The sequence below is a fragment of the Bombina bombina genome, chromosome 3, assembly GCF_027579735.1.
Source record: "Bombina bombina isolate aBomBom1 chromosome 3, aBomBom1.pri, whole genome shotgun sequence".
NCBI lineage: Eukaryota > Metazoa > Chordata > Amphibia > Anura > Bombinatoridae > Bombina > Bombina bombina.
Genome location: NC_069501.1, coordinates 193,100,350 through 193,125,272, shown reverse-complemented (window position 1 = coordinate 193,125,272; position 24,923 = coordinate 193,100,350). Strand labels below are relative to the sequence as shown.

The 24,923-nt window shown below is 37.6% G+C and overlaps 1 protein-coding gene across 1 annotated transcript in view; it reads left to right on the top strand.

Annotated features, from left to right (window-relative positions):
- TOMM70 (translocase of outer mitochondrial membrane 70) overlaps positions 1-24,923 on the top strand; it is a 127,030-nt gene that overhangs the window by 68,128 nt on the left and 33,979 nt on the right. The window contains exon 10 of the mRNA XM_053706062.1: positions 14,597-14,694. Within this exon, the coding sequence (XP_053562037.1) occupies positions 14,597-14,694 (98 nt within the window). The remainder of the gene's footprint in view (positions 1-14,596; positions 14,695-24,923) is intronic.

Here is a 24,923-nt window from a genome sequence, read left to right as displayed (position 1 = left end):
TTCAGACCTGGAGTCTTCAGGGGTAATCATGCCAGTTCCTCCTCAGGAACAAGGTTTGGGGTTTTATTCAAACCTATTCATTGTACCAAAGAAGGAAAATTTGTTCAGACCAGTTCTGGATCTGAAAATTTTGAATCGTTATGTAAGAGTACCAACTTTCAAGATGGTGACTATAAGGACTATTCTGCCTTTTGTTCAGCAAGGACATCATATGTCCACAATAGACTTGCAGGATGCATACCTTCATATTCCGATTCATCCAGAACACTATCAGTTTCTGAGATTCTCTTTTCTAGACAAGCATTACCAATTTGTTGTTCTTCCATTTGGCCTAGCAACAGCTCCAAGGATCTTTTCAAAGGTTCTGGGTGCCCTACTATCTGTAATCAGAGAACAGGGTATTGCGGTGTTTCCTTATTTGGACAATATCTTGGTACTAGCTCAGTCTTTACATACTGCAGAATCTCACACGAATCAACTAGTGTTGTTTCTTTGGAAACATGGTTGGAGGATCAATTTACCAAAAAGTTTCTTGATTCCTCAGACAAGGGTCACCTTTTTAGGCTTCCAGATAGATTCAGTGTCCATGACTCTGTCTCTAACAGAAAAGAGACGTTTAAAATTGGTTGCAGCCTTACGGCCAGATCTGCAGGTTACGTCTGAAAGACTATGGTGTCGTAGGTCAGTTTGTGACTTTACAGATGGATCAGATGTAATTTGGTGGGACTTTTCATCACACTATTTGTATGCACATCATTAGCGTGTAAGACATCACAGAGGATGTTGCTATTACTTCAGAATGCATATTGAATTTAGTAAGAGCATTAAAATATCTGCATGTTTGTGGTTGGAAAGATGAGATATTTGTTAAAAGCTACGATATCTTCTAATCAGTCTACATATGTTATTCTACAATAGAGTATATTTGTGCGCACGTTTGCCTTAATAATTACACTGTACCATGCTCATACAAGCTACCACCTTGCCTCTCTTGAAGTACCCCACAATATAGTTTCTAGAGGTCTTACCACACCTTCTCTTATAGGTGTCAGGTTACCTGCTGAGAGTCGTTTGCTTAGCAGCCAGTAGATTTTTACATCTTCTAATCATTACTAGGGCTTGCATCTTTATAACTATAACATAGCCGCCCTTGGGTGTAGGGCCCATACCTAGAGGGTAGTCCTAATTTTATAAATAGCCCCTGTCTTGAACGAATAAATGCTATGATATTATATATCTATATACTGGCGGTAAAAATGTGGGTACGTGGCCATTAATGCAGATCTGAGCTGGTCATCGGCCTGCAGCTCAAAGTGACTTTTGGGTTATCTCACCTAGAATTAAGGATCTTCCTTCTTTTTTGGATGTGCACATCTTTCCCCCCCCCCCCCTCCCCCTACTTCAATTTTAAGAGGCATTTCTCTAATGTTGAATGTAGTGCTCCAAGGTGGTAAAACCTACTTAGTTATTTCATATCTATACATTCACTTCCGGGAGGGGGTGACTCTATATTATTTCATTATTGTTCACCCAATATGGTGAATTCTACTGCGGTACTAATCCGCTACCTTCCATATATTTAAGCCAATTTTCCTCTTATGTGACATAAACACGAATAGGTTCTAGAGTAACCTTATATGTTAAGTGAAGAAACATGGTTTATGGTGTCAACTATATTGTGTATTTTATCTCTTTATTATTACTACTATACTTTAATTAGTATTTTGCACCCTACGGGGTAAAAATGTATCTCTCATTTATAATCTTTATTCTACATATGACAGTTGAAAATATCATTCTAATGGACAGAACGCTTTGCTAATGAGGTACTATAGTAATATTATGTAAAAAATAAAAATATAAGGTATCACTGTAAATCTTACAATGTATATATCCGAGATATACTGGTGATATAGTAGGATATGCATGTTCTCAATATGTCTAACATGATTTACTATTGATATTAGCCATGTTCATTTTGTAATAACTTGTTTTCTTGTCTATATGTGACTCTTGTTTGTTTTTCTAATTACCTTAATAAAAATCTTTGATTTAAAAAAAAAAAAAAAAAATTGGTTGCAGCCTGCCGGCACCTTCAGTCTGTCATTCCCTTCAGTGGCTATGTGCATGGAAGTTTTAGGTCTCATGATTGCAGCATCGGACGCAATCCCCTTTGCTCGTTTTCACATGAGACCTCTACAGCTTTGTATGCTGAATCAATGGTGCAGGGATTATACAAATATATCACAATTAATATCCTTGAATCCCAATGTACGACACTCTCTGACATGGTGGATAGATCACCATTGTTTGGTTCAAGGGGCTTCTTTTGTTCGCCCAACCTGGACTGTGATCACAACAGATGCGAGTCTTTCAGGTTGGGGAGCTGTTTGGGGGTCTCTGACAGCACAAGGGGTTTGGAAATCTCAAGAGGCGAGATTACCAATAAATATTTTAGAACTCCGTGCAATTCTCAGTGCTCTTCAGTTCTGGCCTCTACTAAAGAGAGAACCGTTCATTTGTTTTCAGACAGACAATATCACAACTGTGGCTTATGTCAATCATCAGGGTGGGACTCACAGTCCCCAAGCTATGAAAGAAGTATCTCGGATACTTACTTGGGCGGAATGCAGCTCCTGTCTAATCTCTGCGGTGCATATCCCAGGTGTAGACAATTGGGAGGCGGATTATCTCAGCCGCCAGACTTTACATCCAGGGGAGTGGTCTCTCCATCCAGATGTGTTTTCTCAGATTGTTCAGATGTGGGGGCTTCCAGAGATAGATCTCATGGCCTCTCATCTAAACAAGAAATTTCCCAGATACCTGTCCAGGTCCAGGGATGTTCAGGCGGAAGCAGTGGATGCGCTGACACTTCCTTGGTGTTATCAACCTGCTTACATCTTCCCGCCTTTAGTTCTCCTTCCAAGAGTGATTTCCAAAATCATCATGGAACAGTCTTTTGTGTTGCTGGTGGCTCCAGCATGGCCACACAGGTTTTGCTATGCGGATCTGGTTCGGATGTCCAGTTGCCCGCCTTGGCCACTTCCGTTACGGCCGGACCTACTATCTCAAGGTCCGTTTTTCCATCAGGATCTCAAATCATTAAATTTGAAGGTATGGAAATTGAACGCTTAGTTCTAAGTCATAGAGGTTTCTCTGACTCAGTGATTAATACTATGTTACAAGCTCGTAAATCTGTCTCTAGAAAGATTTATTATAGAGTTTGGAAGACTTACATTTCATGGTGTTCTTCTCATAAATTCTCTTGGCATTCTTTTATAATTCCTAGAATTTTGCAGTTTCTTCAGGATGGTTTGGATAAGGGTTTGTCTGCAAGTTCCTTGAAAGGACAAATCTCCGCTCTTTCTGTTTTATTTCACAGAAAGATTGCTATACTTCCTGATATACACTGTTTTGTACAGGCTTTAGTTCGTATTAAGCCTGTCATTAAGTCAATTTCTCCTCCTTGGAGTCTTAATTTGGTTTTGAGGGCTTTACAAGCTCCTCCTTTTGAACCTATGCATTCTTTGGACATTAAACTACTTTCTTGGAAAGTGTTGTTCCTTTTGGCTATCTCTTCTGCTAGAAGAGTTTCTGAGCTATCTGCTCTTTCTTGTGAGTCTCCTTTTCTGATTTTTCATCAGGATAAGGCAGCTTTGCCGACTTCTTTTCAATTTTTACCTAAGGTTGTGAATTCTAACAACATTAGTAGAGAAATTGTTGTCCCTTCTTTATGTCCTAATCCTAAGAATTCTGTGGAGAGATCCTTACATTCTTTGGATGTGGTAAGAGCTTTGAAATATTATGTGGAAGCTACTAAACATTTCAGGAAGACTTCTAGTCTATTTGTTTTATTTTCTGGTCCTAGGAAAGGTCAGAAAGCTTCTGCTATTTCCTTGGCTTCTTGGTTGAAACTTTTGATTCATCAAGCTTATTTGGAGTCGGTCAAACCCCGCCTCAGAATTACAGCTCATTCTACTAGATCAGTCTCTACTTCATGGGCTTTTAAGAATGAAGCTTCAGTTGATCAGATTTGCAAAGCAGCCACTTGGTCCTCTTTGCATACATTTACTAAATTCTACGATTTTGATGTATTTGCTTCTTCGGAAGCAGTTTTTGGTAGAAAAGTTCTTCAGGCAGCTGTTTCAGTTTGATTCTTCTGCTTTTTGATTTAAGTTTTTTTCTTTCAAAAGTGAAAATAAACTTATTTTTGGGTTGTGGATTATTTTCTCAGCGGAATATGGCTGTTTTTATTTTCCCTCCCTCTCTAGTGACTCTTGAGTGGAAGACTCCACATCTTGGGGTATTGATATCCCATATGTCACTAGCTCATGGACTCTTGCCAATTACATGAAAGAAAACATAATTTATGTAAGAACTTACCTGATAAATTCATTTCTTTCATATTGGCAAGAGTCCATGAGGCCCACCCTTTTTATGGTGGTTATGATTTTTTGTATAAAGCACAATTATTTCCAAATTTCCTTTTTTGATGCTTTCTACTCCTTTCTTTATCACCCCACTGCTTGGCTGTTCGTTAAACTGAATTGTGGGTGTGGTGAGGGGTGTATTTATAGGCATTTTGAGGTTTGGGAAACTTTTCCCCTCCTGGTAGGATTGTATATCCCATATGTCACTAGCTCATGGACTCTTGCCAATATGAAAGAAATGAATTTATCAGGTAAGTTCTTACATAAATTATGTTATTTGCATACAGAAATGGCTGCCCAGGTATCCTCGGCGGTATCTGAGGCATTAGTTACAGGGAAGACACAAGAGGAAAATTAGAGAATCAGATTGTAAGGTTTCTGATCCAGTCCCGGCTAACCAAGTTGCTCTTTCTCATAAGTCTGAAGAGGAAGATATTTCGGTAGCCTCTGAGGGTGAGATTTCAGATTCAGATAGTATAAATCCTTCTGATGCTGAAGTTGTTTCCTTCAGATTTAAGATTGAACACTGTGTTTTGTTAAAGGAGGTTTTGGCTACCTTGGATGACTGATACCCCTGTGGTCAACCCTTAGAAATCTAGCAAATGAAATAGATACTTTTATGTCCCCTCCTCTTTAGAGGTGTTTTCCATGTCAGACCGTGCTACAGAGATTATTGCCCGGGAATGGGAGTGACCTGGAATTCCTTGTTCCCGGTGGCTGACTCCATTAAGAAGCCGTGGAAGGGGCGATTTCTACCCTACCTATGGACAAGAAGCCGGAGGCTTACTTGAAAAAGATGTATTTTCATCAAGGTCTCCAATGGCAGCCGGCGATGTGTATTGCTACCGTGACAAGTGTGGCAGCCTATTGGTTTGATGCTTTGTCTGAGTCCCTTCAAGCAGAAACTCCTTTGGAGGAGATACAGGATAGGATTGAGCGCCCTTAAGTTGGCAAATCCCTTTATTACTGACACCTCATTGCAGGTCTTTAAGTTGGGAGCCAAAATATCTGGTTTCTTGATTTTGGCACGTAGAGAGTTTTGGCTGAAATCTTGGTTGGCAGATGTTTCCTCTAAGTCTAAGCTTTTGGCGATTTCCTTACAAGGATAAGACCTTGTTTGAGCAGGGTTTGGCAGAAATTATTTCTGATATCATGGGTGGTAAAGGATCTTTTCTGCCACAAGATAAGAATAGGCAGAAAAGACGTCAGGGTAATTTTCATTCCTTTCGTAACTTCAGAGGTAAGTCTTCCCCTCTGCCAAGCAGGAACAGTCCAAGCCTTCTTGTATGTATGTATGTATTGGGTACTTGTAAAGCGTGTCTAATTACCCGTAAGGGTTTTAAGGCGCTGCTCATTTTCTTGGAAACCCAGTCAGTCTTGGAACAAGGGGAAGCAATCTAAGAAGCCCGCAGCTGAGTCTAAGTCAGCATGAAGGGGTTGCCCCAGATCCGGGACCGGATCAAATGGGGGGCAGACTCTCTGTTTTCTCAAGCATGGATACGAAATGTTCCAGATCAGTGTGCTGTGGACATAGTATCCCCAGGGTTACAAATTGGAATTCAAGACCGTTCCTCCCAGGGGCAGGTTCCACCTCTCAAGATTATCTGCAGGCCAAATAAAAAGAGGCGTTCTTGAAATGTGTACAGGATCTTTCCCTCCTGGGAGTGATAGTTCCAGTACAGGAACAGTGTCTAGGGTTCTATTCCAATCTGTTTGTGATTCCCAAAAAAGAGTATCTTCAGACCTATTCTAGATCTAAAGTGTCTCAACAAGTTTCTCAGAGTGCCGTCCTTCAAGAGTATCCGCTCCATTCTTCCTTTAGTGCAAGAGGGTCAGTTCATGACGACCATAGATCTAGAGGATGCGTACCTCCAGGTTCCTATTCACAGGGATCATCACAAATTTCTGAGGTTTGCCTTTCTGGACAAACTCTTTCAGTTTGTGGCTCTTCCATTTGACCTCGCCACAGCTCCCAGAATTTTCTCAAAGGTCCTGGCAGCTCTTTTGGCAGTGATTCGGTCTTGGGGAAGTACAGTGGCACCTTATCTGGACGACATTCTGGTTCAGGTGCCATCTTTTCAACTTGCAAAATCTCACAGAGATATCTTGTTGTCTTTTATTCGCTCCCACGGATGGAAGGTGAATTTGGGAAAGAGTTCCCTTGTTCCGGCTACAAGGGTGGTCTTCCAAGGAACCATTATAGATTCCCTATCAATTAAAATATTCCTGGCGGAAGTCAGAAAAGCCAAGGTTCTTTCCTCTTGCCTATCTCTACAGTCTGCTGTATGGCCATCAGTGGCCCAATGTATGGAGGTAATTGGTCTGATGGTGGCTTCCATGGCTCAGTCAATGGAATGGGCATTATGCAGATCTGTCTCAGACAATAGTTCTAGATCAGTCGACTAGAGACTCTCTTCCTTGGTGGCTTTCTTGAACATCTGTCTCAGGGGACAGGCTTTCAGAGACCCTCATGGGTGATTGTGAACCCGGACGCCAGCCTGGTGGGCTGGGGAGCAGTCTGGGACTCATTGAAGGTGCAAGGACTTTGGTCTCAGGAGGAATCTGCTCTCCCCATAAACATATTGGAGTTGAGAGCGATCTTCAATGCCTTGATGGCTTGGCCTCAACTGGCCTTAGCCCGGTTTTCAGGTTCCAGTCAGACAACATAACCTCAGTGGCTTACATCAACCACCATGGAGGAACTCTGAGTTCCTTAGCCATGAAGGAAGTGGCTTGAATCATTCAGTGGGCGAAAGCTCACAATTGCTGTCTATCTGCCATCCACATTCCGGGATAACTGGGAAGTGGATTTCCTGAGCAGACAGACTTTTCATTCTGGGAGTGGGAACTCCATCCGGAGGTGTTCTCCAGCTTAACCATCAAATTGGGGGTAGCAGAATTGGATCTGATGGCGTCTCGACAGGACACCAAGCTTCCAAAGTACGGTTCAAGGTCAGGGGATCCTCAGACCTTCCTGATAGATGCTCTGGAAGTTCCTTGGAACTTCAGGTTGGCATACCTTTTTCATTTGTTTGCTCTCCTTCCATGAGTCATTGCTCGGATCAAGCAGGAGAGAGCGTCAGTGATTCTAATAGATCTAGCGTGGCCACGCAGGATCTGGTATGTAGACCTAGTGGAAATGTCGTCTCTGCCACCGTGGAGACTTCCTCTGAGGAAGGACCTTCTACTTCAGGGTCCTTTTCTTCATCCAAATCTTGTTTCTCTGAAGCTGACTGCTTGGAGATTGAACGCTTAATTTTATCTAAGCGTGGATTTTCTGAGTCGGTCAATGAGACCATGATTCAGGCTTGTAAGCCTGTCACTAGAAAGATCTGCCATTAAGATATGGCATAAATATTTTCATTGGTGTGAATCCTAGGATACTCTTGGAGTAGGGTCAGGATTCCAAGAATTTTATCTTTTCTCCAGGAAGGTCTGGAGAAGGGTTTGTCTGTCAGTACTCTGAAGGGCCAGATTTCTGCTCTATTTTCTGCACAAGCATCTGGCGGACGTGCCAGATGTGCAATCCTTTTCTCAGGCCTTGGTCAGAATCAGCCATGTGTTTAAATCTGTTGCTCCACCTTGGAGTCATAACCTAGTTCTTAAAGTTTTGCAACAGGCTCCGTTTGAGCCAATGCATTCCATAGATATTAAGTTATCTTGGAAGGTTTTGTTCCTTACTGCTATCTCTTCTGCTTGGAGAATTTCAGAACTCTCAGCTTGCAGTGCGATTCGCCTTATCTCATATTTTATGCAGATAAAGGAATTTCTTCGTACCAAGTTTGGGTTTCTTCCTAAGGTTGTTTCGGTTAGAAATATTAATAAGAAAATTTTTGTTCCTTCTCTGTGTCCTAATCTTTCTTCTCATAATGAACATTTGTTGCACAACCTAGATGTTGTGCGTGCTCTTAAATTCTATTTGCAGGCAACTAAGGACTTTCGCCAGTCTTTTGCATTGTTTGTTTTTCTGGGAAACGTAAAGGTCAGAAAGCTACTTCTACTTCTCTTTCTCTCTGGTTGAGAAGTATTATTCATTTGGCATATGAGACTTCTGGACAGCAGCCTCCTGAGAGAATCACAGCTCATTCCACTGGGGCTGTTTCTTTTTCTTGGGCTTTCAAAAATGAAGCTTCTGTGGATCAGATTTGGAAGGCTGCAACTTCGTCCTCTTTGTATACTTTTTCAAAATGTTATACATTTGATACTTTTGCCTTGGCTGAGGCTTCTTTTGGGAGAAAGGTTCTTCGAGCAGTGGTGCCTTCTGTTTAGGTATATCTGTCTTGTCCCTCCCTAGCCCTCTGTGTTTTTTAGCTTGGGTATTGGTTCCCAACAGTAATTGAGGACAAAGAAAATAATAAAAGGGGGCCCCCTTACTATGATGGATAATAGATATTCACCACTCTAAAAAATATATTTGTAGGAGGTTGTCTAATCTTAGTCTATGTGACCAGAGAATCACAAATGGATGGTATGTATATAATATATAAACTCAATAGCACAAGATGTTAATATATATTCACATATAACCACAATAATGTTAAGACCCTGAGCTATATAGAAAACATTTAGTGTAAATATATATCCAAAGATTATAATATATACGAGAAATATAGTCTCTTTTAAAAGGTGATGGTATCAATGGAGGCAGCAATCTGAGAAGGACCAGGTGTGAATCCAGAGTTAGTGATCTAAAACAATTCAAGAAGACAGATGCACCACATGGCCCAATATTGTTGGTACAGAGATAGAGTTGCTATATGTGTCAGATACACTCACATGCGATGGAGCACCTCTAGTGATGTAAATGGAGCAGTCTGGGGTCAGTAACAGTCACCCAGGAGACTGGCCTCCCGAGATTGTCAGAATATCTGTGACTAGTGGTACAAAACACAGGGTGCCTATATGGCCTAGTACTGTTGGACCCAAATAGAATGATAATAAGTGTTAAAATGCACTCACATTTGTAGAAGCATCTCCTTTGATGCTATTGGAGCAGGCTGGGATCAATATAGTCACCCAACAGACTTAATTCCACAGATAGTCAGAAGATTCCAGGAATCCAACGAAGATAATTGGTAACCCAATATAGTGTTCCCAAAGAATATCAAATATTAAGGCAGCAAGTGGTAAAAGTAATCAACTTACTTTATTATTAAAGTTAAAAACAATTAGCAACGTGTTTCTCAGCCACCAGTGGCTGTTTCATCAGGCTTAATAAAAATTAGTAACATTCACTTGCTATATATGCCATACAAACAAATTGGGGTAATTGGCAGCTCCTGATATGGGAGTTGCCTAGATTGACACTCGGGTAAGTGGTGGCCAATCAAACAAATTCACATATACTGACATCAGCATGTAAACATTGCAATAATTGTGGATCCTATGACAGATAACAATATAGTGCAATACATAATATTCACAGGTAAAATTCAACAGTCATATATATATTAACAATAACGAAGTCACTGGTGCCTAAACAATGAAGTAAAATAATGAACATCAATATATCAGATCGCCTATATAAATTTCTTATGAGACAGGAGAGAGCCATTATATGCACAAAAGTACAACATGTGTCCATGTAGGTTTATGAGCCCAACCATCTCATGTAATGTTAGTAATCTGAGGATAGAAAATTAACTTGTAAGCGTTATCTAAATTGTTTGTTCATAAATGTATACGATCAGGTGACTTCACATGTATAATATGAAACCGCCAATACTTGTGCTTAATAATAATGCACTATAACAATAGAATCGATTTTATAACACATTACTTACTAAACATATGTTAGATCCTAGTGTCGTAATTGTTAGTTTGATACGTCCAACTAGCCGCTCTGCGCATGTCTAGCCATTAGCTGACTCAGTGATGTCAGAAAAATCGTCATAGAAGGGGCGGAGCTTATACAGAATGAGAACAGTGTATCTAGATGTCAGTTACATCGATGTGTATATAACAAAGTCAAGATAGAATTAGTCCGATAGAAGACAGAGCTATATGTGAATGAACAATATTGTCTCATTAATCACAAATATGTGACAAGATCATAACATTAACCTATGAAGGATCATAATCCTACAATGTAATATCTGTTTAAGTGGAACTCGTCCAATAAAGGTCCAAACTTTGTGTGACATGACAATAGATCAGTATCGTCGGAGAAAAGGAGTGGGGCTTGATATAAATGTACGCTCATAATAATTGTCTGAGAGTTATTCGTGTCAGCGTGTATGTGATCTAATAAATGAAGGGAGCTATACACTAACGCTAAGTGATATAACTTGGTCTGTGCATAGCTAGGGGGTAATAAGCTCGGTGTTTAGATGTGATAGTGAAACGCTTAACGTAACCGCTATATTATATAATCCGGCTATCAAAAACTAAGTGTATACTAAATATATACTACCCACATAACCAGCATAGTGCTCATATGTAGGAGGAGTGTTCAATGATTTGAACGTGATAATGCTTATCAATAAAAAAACCTAAAAGTGGAAGTGTGATTCAGGTTCTTCTTATAAAATATATATGTCCTGATAATTCTCTAAGAGAAGATAACCTAACAAAGGTGTGATAAGATCACATAATTAATGTGTTTAGTGTTATTAGCATAATGTATATGGGAGACTACATCATACCAATATATGTTATCTAAAATCATATAATGCTCAAATGTGAATGAAAGTGTTCAGTAATATGAATGTGACAGTAATAATATATATCAAAATAACCTAATATAGGATATGTAATGGGAGTTCTACTTATGATAAATATATATATATATATATATATATACACACACACAAATAGGTGGTGTGATAATTAAAAAGGATAAACTAATAAGAATGTGGTAAGATGACATAATAAATTATCTAACTGGTGTAATAAACATTTAGTGTGGAAGCTGTATCATACTATATATAGTGATGGAGCAATTTATGAGTAGTGGTTCAGAGTTATATTATGAGACACCTTCCTCTGTTATAGAGGTGTGTACTAATTATATTAGAGGTTTCCCTTGAAGTGTTAAATGTGATATTAATACAAACTACATAGTGTGAGGGATAGTGTCAAAGATCAAATGCTGCAAAGTCCACACATTCATTCAAGCCACCTGGAGCTAAAGTGTTTAATTTGTGTATCCAATAAGTTTCTCTACAACGAAGACTTAGTTATGGCCGTTTCTTGTTATCAGTTCAATGGGGATAATGGAAGTTGTTTTTAAACTTCCTTTATGGGCATATGCACAATGTCTTGATAGGCTATGTTTCATAAACTTCCTTTTTATATTATAGGTGTGTTCACTCCATCGTCTTTTGATAGTACAGCTAGTGCGTCCTACATATTGTACCCCACAAGAACATTCAATTAGATATACCACATAGGTAGATTCACAAGAGAGTCTTTTTGTTATTTTAAATTGTTCTGCTGTGTGGTGAGAGTGGAAAACATTAGTCCCACTTTTCACCACCTTACACATATTGCATCTGGATTTTAGGCACTTAAATACCCCATTCTGGGGCATGAAATTACCCAGGAAAGTCCCATTAGTTTTTACATTGATGTTGTTAAGGTTTATTTTGTCTCTAACAATTTTGCTGGGTGCTAATTTGTTCTTGAGTGTGGGCGCCCTTCTATAAACTATTCTTGGTTTAGAAGAAATATACTTCTTAAGGTATGGATCATCACAAATTATAGGCCAATGATTTGTTAAAATTCTTTTAATTTCACGATATTGACTACTATACCCTGTAATGAATAAAGATGTATTAAAGTCATCCTTTAATTGTTGTTTACTATCTTTGTTTTTATTTTTATCTTGCAAAAACTAAACCGTCCTATCCTCATGCAAGGCTCTGAGTTAACCTTTTTGTATCAAATCTAAGGGGTACCCTTTTTCTAAAAATCTATCCTTCAGAATAATGGACTGTACTTCATAGCTCTCTATAGTGCTGCAATTTCGTCTTATACGTCTGAATTGCCCATAGGGCACATTTTTCTTCCAACTGTAGTAATGATTGCTATTGAAATTGAGAAAGCTATTATCAACTTTTTTGAAAAAAGTCTCTGACATAATTTTGCCAAAAAAGGAGAAGTATAGTGTTAAATCTAAGTATTCAATCTTTGTGGATTGAATATTGCTGGTAAATTCCAAACCAAAATCATTGACATTCAAAGTTGCAGAAAAAAGAGAGGCCTCCTCATCTAAAAATAAAAATAAGGTCATCTATGTACCGGCCATAGAACACCAGACTCGCACCCATAGGTGACCCATAAACGTGTGATGAAGGATGAAGTATATTATTTCACTGATAAAGTGTTGTTTGATGGGCATGTACAGGTTAGTTTCCAAATAAGATTGGATCACTGTCAATCCTTTATCATGGGGAATGTTGGAGTATAGTGAGCTAACATCACTCGTAATCCACCACAATTCTTGATCAACTTTGGTAATTCCTAAACCTGTCAATTTGTTCAGTAAATCCGGTGAGTCCCTAATGAAAGAGGGCAAGGCTATAACGTGCTTTTGTAAATATGAATCCACATAAGCAGAGAGATGGTCAGTAAGGCTGCCGATGCCAGCCACTATAGGACCCCCTGGAGGATTTTGTGTATTTTTGTGTATCTTAGGTAGATGATAGTAAAAAGCTGTATTGGGAGCTTTTGGATACAAATAATCTTTTTTTCCTTTTTGGTAAGGATACCTTTCTCAAAACCCTCTAATAAGAGGGAGGATAACTCTCTTGTTTTTTTTTTTTTAAATATATAAACATAACCTGAGTGCTGGTGAACGACACGCGATAAACACCCTAACAAATAATAGAGATCTAGTAATCCGCCAGGCGGACAAAGGTTGAGGAATTGTCCTTCAGAATATCAAGGACTATGTTCTTGAAGCAGATCGAATTCTTAAAGATGACAGCTATTATAGGGTATTACCAAGAGATCCCACTATTTAAAACAGTTGTCAATATAGGCAACTCCCATATCAGGAGCTGCCAATTACCCTAATATTTCTTATGGCATATATAGCAAGTGAATGTTACTCATTTTTATTAAGCCTGATGAAACAGCCACTAGTGGCTGAGAAACGCGTTGCTAATTGTTTTTAAGTTTTTTTTAATAAAGTAAGTTGATTACTTTTACCACTTGCTGCCTTAATATTTTATATTCTTTGGGAACACTATATTGGGCTACCAATTATCTTCGTTGGATTCCTGGAATCTCCTGACTATCTGTGGAATTAAGTCTGTTGGGTGACTATATTGATCCCAGCCTGCTCCAATAGCACCAAAGGAGATGCTTCCACAAATGTGAGTGCATTTTAACACTTATTATCATTCTATTTGGGTCAAACAGTATTAGGCCATATATGTACCACTATTCAGATATTCTGACAATCTCGGGAGGCCGGTCTTCTGGGTGACTATTACTGACCCTAGACTGCTCCATTTGCACCACTAGAGGTGCTCCATCGCATGTGAGTGTATCTGACACATATAACAACTATATCTCTGTACCAACAATTTTGGGCCATGTGGCGCATCTGTCGTCTTGTATTGTTTTAGTAATTGAGGACGCTGTGGACTCGCCATATCTTAGGGGGAGGGGAATTAAGTTTACCTGATAAATGTCTTTCTTTCCGGATATGGTGAGTCCGCGGCCCTCACTTTTTTTTTCTAAGACCGTCTTTTTGACTAAATCTCAGGCACCTCTACACCTTGTGTCTCTCCTTTTCTCCATTTTCTTTCGATCGAATGACTGGGGATTGTGGGAAGGGGAGGGATACTTAACAGCTTTGCTGTGGTGCTCTTTGCCTCCTCCTGCTGGCCATGAGTGGCATTCCCAACATTAATTGTGGACGCCGTGGACTCACCATATACGGAAATAAATAAATTTATCAGGTAAGCATACATTTTGTTTTCTCTTGTTTGAAATGTACCTACGTAATATCCTTGATTTTGCCTTGAATATTTATTATATTGACCTTTATATTAATAGTTTGCTGACCTCTTTTATACAGGTACTTTAAATGTGTCTTTAAACATTTAAGCTTATGCATTTCATCTTCTTGTAACCAATACATATTTCATAGCTATAAGAATATTAAAACATCTTGTTGCTGCAAGCTATCTAACTAATACAATCTTTTTCTACAGGCACTAACAGACCAACAACAGTTTGGAAAAGCTGATGAAATGTATGATCAGTGCATACAGCTTGAGCCTGACAATGCTACCACTTATGTTCATAAAGGGTAGGTATTGTCTAAAGCTTCAGTAATAAGGCTAGTCCTGTTCATACAAAGGGGTAGATATTACCTAAAGCTTCAGTAATAAAGCTAATCTTGTTCATACAAAGGGGTAGATATTACCTAAAGCTTCAGTAATAAGGCTAGTTTTGTTCTTATAAAGGGTAGGTATTACCTAAAGCTTCAGTAATAAGGTTAGTCTTGTTCCTGTAAAGGGGTAGATATTACCTAAAGCTTCAGTAATAAGGCTAGTCTTGTTCATAAAGGATATATATTACCTAAAGCTTTAGTAATAAGGCTAGTCCTGTTCATTCAAAGGGGTAGATATTACATAAAGCTTCAGTAATAAGGCTAGTCTTGTTCATACAAAGGGGTAGATATTACCTAAAGCTTCAGTAATAAGGCTAGTCTTGTTCATATAAAAGGTATGTATTACCTAAAGGTTCTGTAATAGGGCTAATTTTGTTCATATGAATGGTAGGTATTACCTAAAGCTTCAGTAATAAGGCTAGTCTTGTTCATATAAAAGGTATGTATTACCTAAAGGTTCTGTAATAGGGCTAATTTTGTTCATATGAATGGTAGGTATTACCTAAAGCTTCAGTAATAAGGCTAGTCTTGTTCATATAAAAGGTACATATTGCCTAAAGGTTCTGTAATAGGGCTAATTTTGTTCATATGAAGGGTAGGTATTACCTAAAGCTTCAGTAATAAGGCTAGTCTTGTTCATATGAAGGGTAGGTATTACCTAAAGCTTCAGTAATAAGGCTAGTCTTGTTCCTATAAAGGGGTAGATATTACCTAAAGCTTCTGTAATAGGGCTAGTTTTGTTCATATGAAGGGTAGGTATTACCTAAAGCTTCAGTAATAAGGCCAGTCTTGTTCATATTCTCAGTATATACCAGGGTTATAATTTATTTGCTATTACTCTTTGAAATAACCTCCAATAAAAATGTATATACAAAACAATTGAAATGAATATTTATTCCTAAATTCTTTAAGATTAGTTACATTTCTAAACACATTATATTAATAGAAACCAGACTATGAATCAACTATGCGTACTTATGCTGTTATAATATTCTTTGCAAAGATCATAAAAGATATACCTTTTAAAATTAACTTTACTCACAACGAATTGCATAAAATACCACAATAAAATACCAGAATCTTCTGTTATTAGTCAATAATTATAGTTTAATGCCCAATATGGATTACCAACTTAGCGGTGTTTAGTTAAACAGTATAACAACATACTTTAACAGCAAATTTATATGCAATTTATCTGAGCTGAAATAAACTTTTTTTTTTTTTTTTTTTTTAGCTACAATAAGGCAAATTCTAATATATATATATATATATATATATATATATATCAATAATAAGCCTTACTTAGTGATATGAAATACAAAAGACCTTTATCTAGCAAATAAAATTTAGCATTTGTGACTATTTAAAACTACACAGGACTATGGATATAACTTAAAACACCAAATATGTTCTTTAAATTATTAGCTGCAATTTAACTGTAGCAACAAGATACCTTTTTGATTTAAATATTATATATATATATATATATATATATATATATATATTTAGCTTATACTTTACCAAATAACCATATGAATATTCAGTTTTTTTTCTTGTGAGTCATCTAAGAAGAATTTATCCGCTATGCGCAAAGGTACAGGCCTCAAAATTGTTAATATTCCTTTGTTCAAGAAAGTGTCCCAAAATGGCAGAGAATATACTTGGCACAAAGCCTGTGTATTTTCCTCTCCAAAAATGTATGCTTCTTTGAGTCTGTGTGTCCTCCGTCTACTGTGTGTGTCTGGGTCTTTATTTAAAAAAAATAAAGAATCCCTCCTCCTTTTCTTTAATCATTCCCACAAGAATTTGGATAGGCCCTTACTGATGCGTGTCCCTGATTGGTTATTTGGGAGACGCCTCCCTGATTGGCTTATTTGGATTTGCAAATGTTCTAATAGTCAATTCATTTGGCTGTCATATCATTTCTGAACTATTTGTGGCAACAGATAACCAGAAATGCAGTCTCACCATGAATATTAATAGTCTAACCTTTAAAATATTTATTAAATATACTTTAATTTCCAGTATTAACAAACCACATGTTCCATGTGTATTGGATTATGTCATACTATTTACCCTGAGTATTTCAAGATTAAACATGAATATACTCCACTTATAATATCTTAAAAATGCGTTTAAAAAATCATATCTTCTATGAAAAGATTTAAAAGGACATCATGGACTCAATTACTTTCTCCGCTTAATATCACATACATACCTTGAGATCAGCAATTAGATGTAATTTCACACAATTATATCTATACTGGACTATTTTCCCATAATGTATTAATATAAATATTTAATATCTGTACATCTCTTGCTGAGTGTATAAAAACATATGATATTATTTATAGCCCCAATTATATATGTACTTATTAGATGCCTGAAAAATATAAGAATGTTATCCATTTTGAACATTTTGAAACAAGTTGATTAAACATTTTATATTTGTTATCAAATATTTATCTAATATGTTACTGTTAGGCCTTTCTTCTTAGATCCACAAATACACATTTATACAATTTTCTTGGACAGTCTGAGGTATACATTAATTTGTCTAAGAACTATGTAGATAATTTGTTATCAAAAGTACATAGGTTAAGATATTTTGAAATCTTGATTTGTAGGCCTTCAACTTCCCATATGTTAGCTGTAACATGAGTTCAGATTCTTTGTATCTAAAACTAAGCATGGCACAATTTAACACTTAGCCGATAAGGGCCATTTCCCCTGAGTATGTTTGTGTATTTCATTATCAGTTCAGACTGAGCGACTGTTCTCTACAGGGGTTCCTGTGATCTAAGTAATGAATTTCTTAGGCTAAATTAATTTAGAGATTTCAATCTGAGAAGGCTATCCAACAATAATTCATTATAAGTTACCTCTCTTCTGCGACCGTGATCAAAGGCTCTTTAGATGTGACATTATCTCTTATAGTTTGGGACCAATGTTTGTTTTTTTAGAAGTCCTGTCTATTTCGTTTGTTCTACAAGTCTGTAGTTGAGAGCAAAAGGGAGGGCTTCATATCATCCATTCCAGTGTTTGTTCATAATGCAGCTAAATTAATTCATAGTAGATATTGGCTAAATGGGATATTATGTAATATCCAATGCCACTCAGCCATACCCTGACAATATAAAGGGGTAGATATTACTTAGAGCTTCAGTAATAAGTCTTGACTTGTTCATAAAGTGTGGATATTACCTAAAGCTTCAGTAATAAGGCTAGTCTTGTTCATATAAAGTGTAGGTATTACCTAAAGCTTCAGTAATAAGGCTAATCTTGTTAATAAAGGGTAGATATTACCTAGAGCTTCAGTAATAAGGCTAACCTTGTTCATATAAAAGGTAGGTATTACCTAAAGCTTCAGTAATAAGGCTAGTCTTGATATAAAGGGTAGGTATTACCTAAAGCGTCAGTAATAAGGCTAATCTTGTTAATAAAGGATAGATATTACCTAGAGCTTCAGTAATAAGGCTAATCTTGTTTATAAAGGGTAGGTATTACCTAAAGCTTCAGTAATAAGGCTAGTCTTGTTCATCTAAAAGGTAGGTTTTACCTAAAGCTTCAGTAATAAGGCTAGTCTTGTTCAAAAAGGGTAGGTATTACCTAAAGCTTCAGTAATAAGGCTAGTCTTGTTCAAAAAGGGTAGGCATTACCTAAAGCTTCAGTAAAAAGGCTAATCTGGTTTCTATAAAGGGTAGGTATTACCTGAAGCTTCAGTAATAAGGCTATTCTTGTTTATATAAAGGGTAGGTGTGACAACCAGGGTTATCCAACCCTGCTCAAATCACTTGTTTGGCACAGAAATAGTTATCAGACCCCTTCTACTGTCACTAATATGTCACAATCTAGCCACGCCAGGCAAGTTAGTGATTTAGTTCAGTGGGTGCAAGGGTTAACAACACTCTTTAGTCTGTACTAGACATAAAATAAATTCTCCAAAACTCCCCTTTAATGCCACCCACACTAAACTAACTATAATATCTATCTGCCACCACTTAAGATTATATGATATGGGAAATCTTAAGGAAGCCCCAGATTACACATTAACTCTCCGAATACAATTTAGCAGAAAATAACCTAAAATATACAGTTCTATTACTCCATTCTCTTTCAGTAACGTGGTTCAAATATTAGACAAAGGCCAAAGCTTAATAAATGAATTATTTATTATGCCAAAAATTATTATGGACAATGCATTATTAATAAAAAGTTGTTACAAATAAAATTTCACACAAACAGTTTTTCAAAATAAAAAGAAGAAAATAGAAACCTCATACTGTACTAGTCTTTGGAATCTGTGTGCCAGAAAGATGGCATGAAGCAATGGGTCCTTACTCTGTAGAACAGCTTCCCTTGTAAGAATGACAATTTTACATGTTAAAACACAAAACTTTATACAATTTTCAGGAGATTAGTTTGCTTGCCCAACCCTCTTTGCAAGGGCTGAGAAGCCCCTTATCTTTTACGACTGTCAAACTATAAGTCTTTGCTTGAAATTATAGAACACATCATAATTTCTGCTAGATACATCCATTTTCATATAGACAGAAAGGAAATCTCTTATTTACATTGTGAGAATCAATTTGCTACCAAATATAACAAGGTTGTCATATTTACCTTCATCTAATGTCATAACATGTTTTAACACACATCTACATTTTACCCATGTCCCTTTATTGACCTTATCAGTTTCTGGGAAGAAGCACTGCTCTGTGTCTCTAAAACCGACACTTTTACTACCTGAATGCACCAATGCCTGTGTAATAACATTTATTCAAGTGGAACTCTGAAACAATTTATAATGGGGTCTGGTTTTATCACAAAAACAAACAACATAAATACAGGACACAGTTCTTCTTGAAATGTGTTTTAGCTCACAGGCTAAAGAGAATTAACCCCTTGGCATCTCAGTCACGGGGTATTCGTGACAGTAGGCATTACCTAAAGCAGGGGTCGCCAACCTTTTCGGACCATAGGGACCACTAAACTCACAATTTTGAATCCTGTGGACCACTAACATGAATTTTTTTAAAAAGTTACAAGCCTCTATAATGTGTGTGTGTATATATATATATATGTGTGTGTGTGTTAGATAAATATGGCTACACCTCATGGACGAGGCCCAATGAAGGCCGAAACGATCGTCTGGGGTTGCTGTGTTCCTTGTCCAAAGACAAATTGCCTGGTATTTCGGCGCTGGACTGACCGTAATAGGCGGGATCAGACTGATATACTACAGGAAAGTTCTTATCTGGGAATAGCATTACTGGGCTAAAAGAAGCTGCACCCAGGTGGCAAATCGCCTTAGAACAGGCTAACAATGGTATTGAGCTGGTTGTTCGTTCCTGCGAGTGCACTTCTCTCTGTATGTGTGTGTATGTGTGTATATATATATATATATATATATATAATGTACGCACGCACTGTACATAACTAATATAACCATAGCTTAGTTTACATTATGTATATGTTTACACATTTTAACTAATTGAATGACAGAACTGAGAGAATACTTCCAAATGACAGATGAAGGGTGAGTGCCAACTTTTGAGCTGGAAACAGAGAGGCAGAAAGTGGGGGAAAAAGAATTATGTTTAAAAGGATGACAAAACTTCCAAGTTACCTCCCCAGTTAGGAATTATTAAAAACTACTTATGATCATGGCCAGACATTGGAGTCACAAATTAAGTTTATATCAGAAAGCTCTCAATATGGATGTGAGCTAACCACGACTGATGTTACTGGCAATTACTTTAATACTGGTGGGATATGGCTGATCTGCTTGATGGCAATTACTGGAATTTAGGTGGAATAAAATTATTAGAATAAAAAATAATTAATATTTAATACAAAACAATATGGATGGGAGGAAGACAAACAGTGATGTAAGTCCATCTGAAGGAATTAGGAAAACTACTACAAAGAGACAGGTAAAGGGAAAAAATAAATGAAATATTAGAGAGAATTTTTTTTAACCCCTTAACGACTGAGGACGTGCAGGGTACGTCCTCAGAAAAAAGGCAGTTAATGCCTGAGAACGTACCCTGCACGTCCTCAGTGTGGAAAGCAGCTGGAAGCGATCCTGCTCGCTTCCAGCTGCTTTCCGGTTATTGCAGTGATGCCTCGATATGGAGGCATCCTGCAATAACCTTTTTAAGTAATCCGGTGCAGAGAGAGCCACTCTGTGGCCCTCTCTGCACCGGAGATCGGTGGCTACCTGCGTTGGTGGGTGGGAGCCGGACCGGGAGGCGGGTGGCGGCCATCGATGGCCCTGTTGATGTGAAGGGGGGCGGGATCGTGGGCGGGGGTGGCTGGGGGCGCGCGCGCGTGCACGGGGAGGGTGGGGGCGGGCGCGTGCACGGGCGGGAGCGGGTGGGAACCGCTACACTGCAGAAAATATTGAAATAAAAAAGATAAAAATATAGTAAATTAAAATAATCAGCAAGGTGGTGGGGGTTTGTCTGTGGGGGGTGGGGGGGGGCGGAAGCTACACTACAGAAAAAAAAAAACAAAGAAAAAAAAAGCACTTTTTATTGTAAACTGGGTACTGGCAGACAGCTGCCAGTACCCAAGATGGCCCCCAATAAGGCAGAGGGGAGGGTTAGAGAGCGGTTTTGGGGGGGATCAGGGAGGTTGGGGGCTAAGGGGGGGATCCTACACAGTAGCATATGTAAATATGCTAAAAAAAATTCATTTTTTTTTTAAAACCCTTTTATTTTTGTACTGGCAGACTTTCTGCCAGTACTTAAGATGGCGGGGACAATTGTGGGGTGGGGGAGGGAAGGGAGCTGTTTGGGAGGGATCAGGGGGTGGGATGTGTCAGATGGGAGGCTGATCTCTACACTAAAGCTAAAATTAACCCTGCAAGCTCACTACAAACTCCCTAATTAACCCTTTCACTGCTAGCCATAATACACGTGTGAGGCGCAACAGGATTTAGTGGCCTTCTAATTACCAGAAAGCAACGCCAAAGTCATATATGTCTGCTATTTTTGAACAAAGGGGATCCCAGACAAGCATTTACAACCATTTGTGCCATAATTGCACAAGCTGTTTGTAAATGATTTCAGTGAGAAACCTAAAATTGTGAAAAATTTTACGTTTTTTTTAATTTGATCGCATTTGGCGGTGAAATGGTGGCATGAAATATACCAAAATGTGCCTAGATCAATACTTGGGGTTGTCTACTACACTACACTAAAGCTAAAATTAACCCTACAAGCTCCCTAATTAACCCCTTAACTGCTGGGCATGATACACTTGTGGTGCGCAGTGGCATTTAGCGGCCTTCTAATTACCAAAAAGCAACGCCAAAGCCATATATGTGTGCTATTTCTGAACAAAGGGGATCCCAGAGAAGAATTTACAACCATTTATGCCATAATTGCACAAGTTGTTTGTAAATAATTTCAGTGAGAAACCTAAAGTTTGTGAAAAAATTTGTGAAAAAGTGAACAATTTTTTGTATTTGATCGCATTTGGCGTTGAAATGGTGGTATGAAATATACCAAAATTGGCCTAGATCAATACTTTGGGATGTCTACTAAAAAAAAATATATAAATGTCAAGGGATATTCAGGTATTCCTGAAAGATATCAGTGTTCTAATGTAACTAGCGCTAATTTTGGAAAAAAATGGTTTGGAAATAGCAAAGTGCTACTTGTATTTATGGCCCTATAACTTGCAAAAAAAGCAAAGAACATGTAAACATTGGGTATTTCTAAACTCAGGACAAAATTTAGAAACTATTTAGCATGGGTGTTTTTTGGTGGTTTTAGATATGTAACAGATTTTGGGGGTCAAAGTTAGAAAAAGTGTGTTTTTTTTTCATTTTTCCTCATATTTTATCATTTTTTTTTTATAGTAAATTATAAGATATGATGAAAATAATGGTATCTTTAGAAAGTCCATTTAATGGCGAGAAAAACGGTATATAATATGTGTGGGTACAGTAAATGAGTAAGAAGAAAATTACAGCTAAACACAAACACCGCAAAAATGTAAAAATAGCCTTGGTCCCAAACGGACAGAAAATGGAAAAGTGCTCTGGTCACTAAGGGGTTAAAGATATATAGATATATAGATATATATATATATATATATATATATATATATATATATATATATATATATATATATATATACTTTAGATATTGTAATTTAATTACTCCCCCGTTGGTTTTCACTGATGTCCAGCCAGACACTGTAGGGAGTTGCGGCGCAACGGGGTGACACCATCAGAGGAGATGAATTCCTGCTTGATGGTGTCAAGGACCACCAACATCTTCTTGTGGACCACTGGTTGGGGACCGCTGACCTAAAGCTTCAGTAATAAGGCTAGTCTTGTTCATAAAGGGTAGATATTACCTAAAGTTTCTGTAATAGGGCTAGTTTTGTTCATATGAAGGGTAGGTATTACCTAAAGCTTCAGTAATAAGGCTAGTCTTGTTCATATAAAAGGTACGTATTACCTAAAGCTTCTGTAATACAGCTAGTCTTGTTCATATAAAAGTTACGTATTACCTAAAGCTTCAGTAATAAGGCTAATCTTGTTATAAAGGGTAGGTATTACCTAAAGCTTCATTAATAAGGCTAGTCTTGTTCATATAAAAGGTACGTATTACCTAAAGCTTCTGAAATACAGCTAGTCTTGTTATAAAGGGTAGGTATCACCTTAAAGCTTCAGTAATAACGCTAGTCTTGTTCATAAAGGGTAGATATTACCTAAAGCTTCTGTAATAAGGCTAGTCTTGTTCATAAAGGGTAGATATTACCTAAAGCTTCTGTAATAAGGCTAGTCTTGTTCATAAAGGGTAGGTATTACCTAAAGCTTCAGTAATAAGGCTAGCCTTGTTTATAAAGGGCAGGTATTACCTAAAGCTTTAGTAATTAGGCTAGTCTTGATCATAAAGGGTAGGTATTACCTAAAGCTTCAGTAATAAGGCTAGTCTTGTTCATAAAGGGTAGGTATTACCTAAAGCTTCAGTAATAAGGCTAATCTTGTTCATAAAGGGCAGGTATTACCTTAAGCTTCTGTAATAAGCTTCCATTATCCAAATGTGCACATGATTTTTATATTATAATACAGCTAGTCATGTTCATATAAAAGGTACGTATTACCTAAAGCTTCAGTAATAAGGCTAGTCTTGTTCATAAAGGGTAGGTATTGCCTAAACTTTCAGCAATAATGCTAGTCTTGTTCATATGAATGGTAGCTATTACCTAAAGCTTCAGTAATAAGGCTAATCTTGTTATAAAGGGTAGGTATTACCTAAAGCTTCATTAATAAGGCTAGTCTTGTTCATATAAAAGGTACGTATTACCTAAAGCTTCTGAAATACAGCTAGTCTTGTTATAAAGGGTAGGTATCACCTAAAGCTTCAGTAATAACGCTAGTCTTGTTCATAAAGGGTAGATATTACCTAAAGCTTCTGTAATAAGGCTAGTCTTGTTCATAAAGAGTAGGTATTATCTAAAGCTTCAGTAATAAGGCTAGTCTTGTTCATAAAGGGCAGATATTACCTTAAACTTCTGTAATAAGCTTCCATTATCAAAATGTGCACATGATTTTTATATGCACACTTCCTGAGACACCAGCTCCTACTGGGCATGTCCAAATAGAAAAAAAGACACTCACTGAAAAATTAGTAATCTTTTTCTTTGCTGTATCATGCATTTGACAAAGTGGACGTAACGTTCCCGAAACGTTATGCTTTTTATGTAACTTATTAAATGTTACGTTTTAGATAATTTTTCAGTGAGTGCCTTTTTTTCTTTTTGGATTTTTGTATATTTTTTAAGTGCACCCTGGAGGCTGTTACTGTTTTATGGAGTGCCTATTCTACTGACTATAATATATACTGGCTATAAGCCAAGACCACCAGCGTAGCTACCTGAATTGGCAGAGACGAGCGGAATCTTACCACCACAGTGGAGTGGGAGTTAGCTGGACAACTCTGAGGGTCCAGGAGGCACTTGTGACACTTTTCAAGTCTCCTTCATCCTGTGAGTATTTGGTTTTATTTGCACTGCGTGTCCCATCTCATTGGTAACCGCACTATGTTGGCGCCTTCTTTTATCTCCTTTTCTATTTAGTATCCACCCCTGGGTCACCAACAGGGATCGTTTGAAGAAGTGCT